This window comes from Hemicordylus capensis, chromosome 4, assembly GCF_027244095.1.
Source record: "Hemicordylus capensis ecotype Gifberg chromosome 4, rHemCap1.1.pri, whole genome shotgun sequence".
Lineage (NCBI taxonomy): Eukaryota > Metazoa > Chordata > Lepidosauria > Squamata > Cordylidae > Hemicordylus > Hemicordylus capensis.
Genome location: NC_069660.1, coordinates 284,685,873 through 284,695,968, shown reverse-complemented (window position 1 = coordinate 284,695,968; position 10,096 = coordinate 284,685,873). Strand labels below are relative to the sequence as shown.

Genomic DNA, 10,096 nt, shown 5'->3' with positions numbered 1-10,096 from the left:
TGCAGCTGATGTATCAGTCCAATCACAATTATTTCAGAAAATGGTGAAGTATCATAATTCTCTTTTCATGAATTTTATTTTCAATTTATCTGAGTCTTTTTAATAAACAGTGATTATACTAGCTCCAGGATGAATCAAAATATATCTGTGATGGAAAAAACAAACAGCCAGTTTATCTGTGGGAAATATATTTCCCTCCTATCCCCATTCCTTTCCCTCCCCAAACTATCTCAGATTATTTATTCATGGCGCAGTGGGAAATCTCAGCTGTTGTGAGGGATCGTTTTAAGAGGAGATAAAGCAGATAGCAGATTCAGGTTAGGAACTCTTCTATTGTTGCATCATGGGCGGGTGGGGGGCGGAACAGAAATTGATATCCCTTGTCCTTGGAAAAGGTGTGGTTTAGAGTAAGGGGTTTAGAATAAATAAAAATACCAACATAAAAATGATCCACTTTCCCCACTTTGGGTTTGGTGCTGCCCTCATTGCGCTGACTAAAGAAAAATACCCTCATAGTCAGGTGTTCCAGAAGGTTACAGTCAATCGTGGAAGATGGTGTTCCACACAAAGTGTTGCAGTGTTCGGGGGTGGGGACACCATTGAGTGACAGGGTTCAAAGAACCTGGGCCACCAATGAAAAGGGAGCCGGAGCCCCTGTTGCACATGGCACACACATTTGTGCGTGATGCATGCATGCGTGATGCATGCATGTGGGTATGCCTGGGCTCCGGAGAGCCCTAAGTGAGCTTTCTCGGTCTCATTTCCAGGCAGCACTTGCTGCTTGGATGGGCTGCCTGCTCTGGAGAGAGAGGAAGGGAAATAAATGCCAGCTAACACTTGCTGGCTGGAAATGAGATTGGGAGAGCTTGATCTGAGCTCTCCGGATCCTGAGCATGCCCATGTGTGTGAGAGACGCCGCTGGTGGGACTACCGGCAGGGCAGAAAGTAGACCATCGTCCAGCTGGCTCCGCCACTGGCAGTGTTGCAGTCAAAGGTGGAAGATGGTGTCCCACACAGCTGACCACATCCAGAACAAGTGTTTGTGTATTATATTTCTGTCCTTCCTCTCTTCCATTTTGAAACACACGAGAGATTTTCAGGTGGTCTCTTATCCAGGCATTGGCAAGATCTAGACCGGGGAAGCCCAAGATATTGTAGCAGGCTTCCTTTCTCCATGCCCCTGGTGGAGGTCAGCTCCCTTTGAAGACCAATCCTTGGAAGCATTGGAAGTGGCATCAGGGGTAGGGCAGGTGGAGGTGACCATCAGCCTCCTCTTCTCTCCTCATGCTTCTTGTAAGCTTTGCAAGGAGTGTGAGGAGGGGTGATCCTTACAAAACCTGCGAGGGTCAGAATGGTTCCAAAGAGCTGCTCAGGTGGTGGAGGCGAGGGGCACCTTGCCACCTGCTGGCACCCCAATAACCTGCTGCCTGAGGCCACTGCCACACCACGTCTCATGAAAGGATCACCTCTGATCTAGACCTGCTTACGCTCCAGAAAAATCGCTGCACTCTGTGTCTTCAGAGCATGCCATAGGCCTTGTGTGACTGAAAGAGAAACATAAAAGATGCTAACTGGGCAAAGAGGCACCTTTTACCGTGGTGATTCTCTTTATTTAGCAGGGGGAGAGTAACTGACCCTATCCACCCCCAGCACAGTACTTCCAGTGACTGTTGCTGGTGTGTGTCTTATGTTTCTTTTTAGAATGTGAGCCCTTTGGGGACAGGGAGCCATCTTATTTGTTATTTCTCTTTGTAAACCGCCCTGAGCCATTTTTGGAAGGGCAGTATAGAAATCAAATGATGATGATGATGATGATGATGATGATGATGATGATGATTAATATTAATGGCTGACCTGACGGAGGACACAAAGGTTTGTCACTCTGCTGACAAATGGTGGACCTCCATCTTCCCCAGTTTTGTGTTTTTAATGGTAGGAAAAATGTTTCCACGGTGTCAGTCCATATTCAATAACCGAGGAAAGCCACTGCCTGAGTAACATGATCTCTATTCAACAGTAGTGCTGCCCACCAGCAGCTCCAGTTCCATCTTAATAGAAATTGTTTGATTGCTAGCTCAGAGAGCAAACACATAAGGAACACTTTTGGCTTTAAGAAACGGCTTGAAAATCCCCCAATACGTCGGGGAGAATTGAGACATGCGCTTCGTTAATTTCTATGCAGGAAGCACTGCTCACTCCAAGCAGCGAAGCGATTAATGGTAACATTTCTATCTTGTGTTGTCATGAGGTTTTTATTATGCTAATCAATAAAGAGCAGAAAATTAGTCATTTGGGTACAGTTGAAGGGGATGTATATTTCATGAGGCAGATATAGATGTTGAAATCACTTTGATATTCACTGCCGGCAAATGGAAGCATTTCACATCTTTATGAATGAAGCATAAATAAATACATGGCCAGAGGTATCTGCTGTGTAAGTGCCTGCAGCAATGATGCGTGAGACTCAGTTTCAGCTCTAGTCCAAGGCCACAGCTCCTGCCATCATGATGTAATTTCACATCGTTATGTAAAATATTCAGTGTTCCAATGATCTCAACAATAAATCATTCCTCTGATGCAGAATTGCCTCCATGTGTTAACACTCAGAATGCTGCAGAATAGGTTAGCAGCCTATGGACAAGTGTAGGCAACTTGAGCTATGATCCAGCAGGGTAACTGACATAAATGTAAATGATATCGCATGCGCGCGCGCACACACACACGAGAGAGAGACAGAGAGAGAGAGAGAGAGAGAGATGTTGAATCTATTTCTCCTTCAGGACAGTTTAAAATGCACTGATATATTGAATCTATTTCTAGTTCAGGACAGTTTAAAATGCACTTTTTCTGTAGAAGAAAAAGGCCAAGAAATCTATACAGGTAACTTATGACCCTATCACATGGGTTCCCAACAGGGGGACTACTGCTGGGGAAGATGATTGGGAAGGAACCTCTACCCTATCAAAATGTTGTCATGCCTGCTCTCCTATTATGGAGATTGAATTTTTGGTATAGCTTACTCTTTGAACGGGGACATTTTTGGTATTCCAAGCACCTAAAATGTAATTACCTCTACCTGCCAGAGTGGGGCTATCTGGATCTATCTATCTATCTATCTATCTATCTATCTATCTATCTATCTATCTATCTATCTATCTATCTATCTAATGTCTCTGAGGGGTGCACAGCGCTCAGGGACATATTTTCTGGGGGGCACAGATGGCTTCCTGGCTAGGGGAAAAGTGCTTCTCTTGCTGCACTGGTGCTTCCTTGCTCTGTATTAGGGGTGTGCACAAAACTGGGTTGCCTGGTTTGGTTTGAGTCTGTACCAGATTTGAACCGGACTGGGCATGTTAAGTTTTGTGCACCCTGAACCCCACCCCCACCCCCAGTTTGGGGTGTGTGTGTTCATGATTAAAATCCTTTTTTAAAAAATTCAAGAAAAATAACTCACTGCTGCTGCTCCAGGGGGCTTCTCCAAAGTTTTCCCCGGAGGTTCTCCCTTCCCCGCTACTGTCCAAATCACCTGGTTTGGGCAGTCTTTGGCCTGTTTCGGGCCTGCCCTCTGTGGTGATGGCCATTTTGGAGGCCACCATGCATGCCCCCCTTAAAAACTTAGAACCCCATGAATGGGGGTGGGGGGGGTGGGTTGGTCCGATATCAAGCCATCAAACCAAATTGGTTCAATGTTGAACAGGTTCAGAATTGAACCTGTTCACACATCCTTACTCTTTATGTTAACCAGTGGAAGCAGGGTAGCATTTTAAATCAAAGAAAATGTTTTCAGTCAGTATTGCCCCCCCTCCCCCATAAGTTTAGATAATTCTTAGAGAATCATATCACCAAAAGATGACCCAGGGACAAACCTAATCATATTCTCCCCACATGTGAAGTTCGGGGTGAGCATTCCCCTTTTCCTTACCCCTACAATTATACCCAGAATTATAATTTGAGAACTGTTTGGGACTGTTCGGGCAGCTTTTTTCTTCTTCTGTGTGCTTCTCTCCCCTAAACACGAAGAGAGAACGGGTAGATAGGAATAATGCAACAGGTTTATTTTAAGTATATAGCTGATAAACAGATTCACATTTGGTAACGACTCTTATGCCATTACTAAGCAGTGACCAGTGAGAGAAAACCACAGAATTTAATATAAGTCGCAGGAAACCAAAGTCACAAGTGGAAGGTATTAAATCAACAGGCCTGCACAATAAAAAGGAACATGCTCAAAGTTCAAATAAGAGAAACAAAATCAGCTTTTTGAAGGAATATGGGATTTCACATCTGTAGACCACGTACATGAGAATATTCCTGGTCCACACTGAAAAAGACAAATCTTCTTTCATGATCATTTTTTGCAAAAAATAATAATAATTAAAAAAAAAATCACACTGGCACCTTCTCCTCCATGTCAGCAATGACATAGGACACGACCGTCCAAAGGGCAGCACAGAGGTTCATCTCCCTTGGATCCTGAACTGTCATTGTGTCCCCTTGGGAATGATGAAACCAGAAGTATTTTGTAATATCATCACTCAAGCTGGCACCTATGGAGAAAAATGACACTTCCTTATCATGGGAATATTATGAGTATACTTTAAAAAACCCCTTAACTTTGATTAAATCCATATGAACCACGAACAATCTCTATATGGTGCCTGTGATTTTTTTAAAAGCTACATTTTTAATCTTCCAGGCCACTCTGCTGCGGACCTGAGAATATCAATTCTTGAGCAGTAGAACTTCAAAGGAAGAATAGAGCATGACTTTATAATATTTCATTTTATTATTTATTTATTATATTTATAGACCTCCTGATATAGCCGTCTCCAGGCAGTTTACCTACAATTTTTCTTTAAGCAAACCTAACCATAAAAACAATTAAACCTGTTAAAAATGATAACTGAGCAAAGAGGCACCTTTTAGAAGTGGTGGTTCTCTTTATTTAGCAGGGGGAATGCAACTGGCCCTATCCAACCCCAGCACAGCATCCCTCCTGTGGCTGCTGTTGGTGGTTTTCTTAAGTTTCTTTTTTAGACTGTGAGCCCTTTGGGACAGGCAGCCAATTAATTAAGTAAGTAATTTATGTATGTAAACAGCTTTGGGAACTTTGGTTGAAAAGCGGTATATAAATATTCGTCATATTCTTATTAGTATAAATGTCTTAAATGACAAACCTGAAAAAACTGGTGTGTCTTAAGAGCAATTTTGAAGGCAGCCAGATATGGGGAAGCTCTTATTCTGACTGGGAGTGTATTTTAAATTCCCAGGGCGGCTCTAGATGAGGCCCAGTTCTGAGTCGCCACCAAACGAGCTAGTGGCCACTGCAACTGGATGGCTGCTGATTATCTCAGTAGGCGGCGGTGTTCATGGCAGGGTTCATGATGAATGTGGTGCTTTCTTAAATACCATGTTGTGATCTATTTTCTCAAGTCTGAATAAGAACCAATCATTTCTACCACATCACTTAGGAAGATGTTGTTATCATCAATGACTGCTATTGGCTGACATCCTTAGTAATGAAGCCTGGGAACTCTCAATATCAGCACCCATGCAGCACTAGTCCCTGCTGCCCTGGTCAGCCACACTTCAAAAGTGCAGGTGTCCTGCTTTTGTGCAAGAGCATAATTTATTTATTTTTTAGCTTCCTGTCACTGAGAGTCAGGTATTGTGTTCCTGGTCCAAAAGAGCACTTCTGGAGTGTAGTCAAGCTTCAGAAAGTAAGAGCGGAAGAGTGCCTGCGATTGGGAAGCATGGCAGATGAGCACAGCGATTGTGTTGCGTGGGTGCTGAGGTTAAAAGCACCCACACTTTGTTAGTAAGGATATGAGCCATTATGAATTAACTCCATGGTACAAAGACTACATGATTTGCACAATCATTGGTGCCAGTGGGTACCCCCAGGCTACACATGCCATGTTGAATGTCTGCATTGTGTGTTCTCACGACTATGACTACAACGATGAATATTTATATACCACTTTTAACAGAAGTTCTCAAAGCGGTTTACATAGAAAAATAGAAACAGAAATATTTAGGTGAACTGTTCATTATCTAAATGTGATTAGTTTGATGGAGTGATTGTACTGACAGTATGCTTGCTATGAACTGTAACTGTTGTGAACTGTTTCTGGTTAAGTGCCGTAATAAAGATCTATCTATCTATCTATCTATCTATCTATCTATCTATCTATCTATCTATCAATAAATGAGATGGTTCCCTGTCCCCAAAGGGCTTGCAGTCTAAAACTGTATGTGCACATAAACTGTGTAAGCATAGAGTCTCTGCACACAATCTAGAACTATGGGAAAGTAGGTTCATAAACACTGAGAGAGACTCTCACTTGTGCACATTTACTGACCATGCTGACATCAACTGAATGCACAGAGATCTATGTGTTTGCATACCCTCTACAGCCCTATTCAGACATTATGATTAACACTTGTACAATGAGTGTACAGTGTACATACATACAGATATGTTTACAGGTACATTTATTCACATGTTACAACATGTTATTCAAAGATACAACAGCACACTGCCTATCATGCATTTGAAGGGTATGCTCATACAACATAATGTCTGAACAGGAGTTATAAGTTCTTGGAACAGAGCTAGACAGAAGTATCACTATTAGGAGAAAGTTCAAGTCATAAGGGACAGCAAGGGAGACAGGGTAGAGTCATTTGACAAACATTACTAGGATGATTCTGACTGCACAGCAATGGGAATGGTTTCCCGTTGGCTATGATAGTATGATACATTTCTGCATTTTCATTGTCCAGTAGGGATGTGCACAAATCAATTTTTTGCTATTCGATTTGAGGTCAAATCGAATCAGCCAGATTCTATTAGAACTTAAATCTGCAAAGTTGAATCTCATCAGTTTTGATTCAATTCAATCTGGCACACTTCTAAAGGTCCTAGAGGCACCAAATTTGGGTGGTGGCCCCCATGGATGCTACCTACCACCCAGATTCAAAGGCAGTGGGGCTCTTGGTTGATTTTTAATGATTTTTTTTTTTTAGTTTTTACTGATTTTGTATATTTCTGCCATAGGAAATAATGGGGATTTGAAGTTGCCCTATCCTAACCATAACATGGACCCCTGACTTTCATTTTTTTGTTTTTAAAAAGCTAAGCTCTAGGCCTTGCAGGCCTATGAAGGAGCTCTCCATAACTCTCCAATGACAGTCAAAATGAACAGAAGAAATGAAGGTGTGCAATGAATCCTCATAGGGATTCATTATGAGGAAAGATTTTTAGACACCAAAGAATCTAAACACGTCAATAGTCCTAAAAAATAAACGGAGTACCCCACTGCCTTGCAGGTGGGAGGGGGGTATAGTTGGCATATGGCAGTTGACAGTTGGCACAGTACAATGACAGTCAAAATGAACAGAAGAAATGAAGGTGTGTAATGAATCCTCATAGGGATTCATTGGGGAAAAGTTATTATACACCAAAGAATCCAAACACTTGAAAAATAGTGACTGCACATTTTGCTCCATAACTCCACTTCTACAAGGGCTAGAGTGTAGCTTTGTTGTTGTTGTTGTTTTTAAAATAAAAGCTAGGAATCTAGCGGAATTAATAGGAGGAACCCAAATCTTGAATCAACTTGAATCGAATCTGGCACGATTCAATTCAAGCTTGAATTTGGCCAGGAGTGTGTGTGCAGATTCATTTTGAGCTCGAATCACCCAAATTGACCATATTCGGGTTGAACTGATTTGTATCCAAATTGATTCGTACATCCCTATTGTCCAGACCATTTCTCATTCATGAGACCATCTTTGTCTTTTCAATGCTGATGTTCCACAATTCTGTAGAAAAGAGGCATACAAATGTATTGATGGATGGATTGTTGACCATATGAATGAAGATGCTCTTTCATCTTTCATGTGAAGGATGAAGGAGAAAACTGACAGTGTGAGGTACAATTTGGCTCTATTTGGCACAGGGTGGTGTTAGTAGTGAAACTGGCTGCATGTTTTTCTGAATGCTGTTGGTGTCATGTATTTTCCTAGAAAAGAAAGCTTCAAATTAATCAAACAAGTTCTCTTGAAATAATTGTCAGAAATATGACTCTATACCTGCATGTCCAAGCAAACAATTGTGGGGGCAAAATTATTTAAAACCCATCTTTTACAACGACCCAGGGCACAGCTTAATTACATGAAATGCTTAACAGGAATTCCACTAATCAGGATAATTATGGGCTTTCTATAAAATAGCATCTAATCCTTAATTTAGTCAAAAAATATATCAGGTTTTTTTTCCTTGCAATGGATTATCCCATTAAAAGCTTAAACACTGTCATATGTTAATAATTTCTAACTGTAAATATTCTGAGACATTACAAGGGCCAGGAAGTGCTGCAGGTGGTCTTTCACCTGCATACCAAAGCCTTGGTATGTCACCTGCATACCAAGGCTTTTCAGCTCTTACACCCAATATCAGACCCTCATCTACTTTCCCCAACTTCCAGATGTCCTCCAAAGCATGTTGCTCCCCATGAAGCATGAGGGGCTGACATCAAAAGATAATTTTGCTCCTTGCTTTGTGAATACATAGAAATGCTTTCTGCTCATGCATGGGGAGGAAAGGTTTGGATCCTGGCCAGAGGCTCTTCAGTTTGTTAAACAACAACAACAACACCAACCACCAACCAACCATCCACCGCCATCTCTGCCTTGAACCGAAAACCAGCTACTCATGTTTGTCCCATTGAAGTCAATGAAATTGATGCAGCCTACCATCACTATAATGGTCCACCCCAGGGCTAGTGTGCTTCAGAATAAGCTTTGATGCTAATCAGAATCTGTGATTACAGAAGCAGTGTTTCTGCTTTCTCTCCAGTGGCTGTTGCTAGTGTCTATCTCTTGTTTCTTTTCTTAGATTGTGAGTCCTTTGGGGACAGGGAGCCATTTCTTTCTTTCTTTCTTTCTTTCTTTCTTTCTTTCTTTCTTTCTTTCTTTCTTTCTTTCTTTCTTTCTTTCTTTCTTTGTAAACCTCTTTGGGAACTTTTGTTGAAAAGCAGTATATAAATATTACTCATATTTGTATTCTGCAGGTTTCGCATTTGCGACAATTGAGAAACCTGTGAAAATGCTGCTTCTACATCTGCTGCTTCAGACCAACGTTGGAGCTTGCTTTGACATCCACAGCAACCCGGGGGCAGACCATTATGGTGATGGTAGGCTGCACTTCATGTCAGCCACCATTTTCAGAAATGTGCTTTTGGGAGTGCACCCCTAATTGGGTCTCTCTCTCTCTCTCTCTCTCTCTCTCTCTCTCTCTCTCTCTCTCTCTCTCACACACACACACACACACACACACACACACACACACACACTGAAATTGAGCATGTGGGTCATAATATATGAACCAATCTTTTCCTTTTCTTTTTAAGCTTGCTGGTAAAAGAAAGAACAATCCATGGGAAAAATAGATTTTATTTATTTAATAAAATAAATAAAGGAATCCCGCAAAGGGAGGTGGTGTATTCGTTCCTTACTATAAGTAAGCAAACGATCTCAGTTATTTGAACCCATTGCGTGATTCTACACAAGACATACTTGGCATGCCACATGGATGACACTGTGGTCATGACCAAAAGATCGTATAAGCTTCCATCAGCCTTATGGGAGCTTAATGGTACCATAGCTAAGATTGTATACAAGACTGGGGAACAGGACATTCATCAGCTTCAAAGAAATGTTGCTGGGCAGGAAATTAAAATAGAGACTGAGCATTCCTAAAGTTTCTCTTTAAGCAGAAGATGGCTACAACTTGCAAACAGATGCAAATAGTCAGCATTGTGTTTATATATTGTGTTTAAATACATTGTGTTTAAATACAAAAACAAAAGTGTCAACAGGTGTGTGGATAAAGGCGATCCAGTTGACATAGTATACCTGGAATTTCAAAAAGCTTTCAGCAAAGTTCCCCATCAAAGACTCTTGAAGAAACTTATTAGTCATAGAATAAAGGGACAAGTTCATGTGTGGATTGGTAACTGGAAACATGGTAGGAATAAACGGACAGTTTTTACAATGGAGGGAAGTAAGAAGTGGTAACCCAGGGATCTGT

General features: G+C 41.5%; 1 protein-coding gene across 4 annotated transcripts in view; it reads right to left on the bottom strand.

Annotated features, from left to right (window-relative positions):
- The window catches only part of CPQ (carboxypeptidase Q), a 294,849-nt gene that overhangs the window by 3,688 nt on the left and 281,065 nt on the right, over positions 1–10,096 (bottom strand). For 3 of the 4 annotated variants that reach the window (XM_053247904.1, XM_053247903.1, XM_053247905.1), the window contains one exon: positions 4,399–4,547. In XM_053247904.1, the coding sequence (XP_053103879.1) occupies positions 4,399–4,547 (149 nt within the window). Of the gene's footprint in view, positions 1–4,034; positions 4,548–10,096 lie in introns of those variants that run through there. The other variant, XM_053247906.1, reaches the window with a different exon arrangement.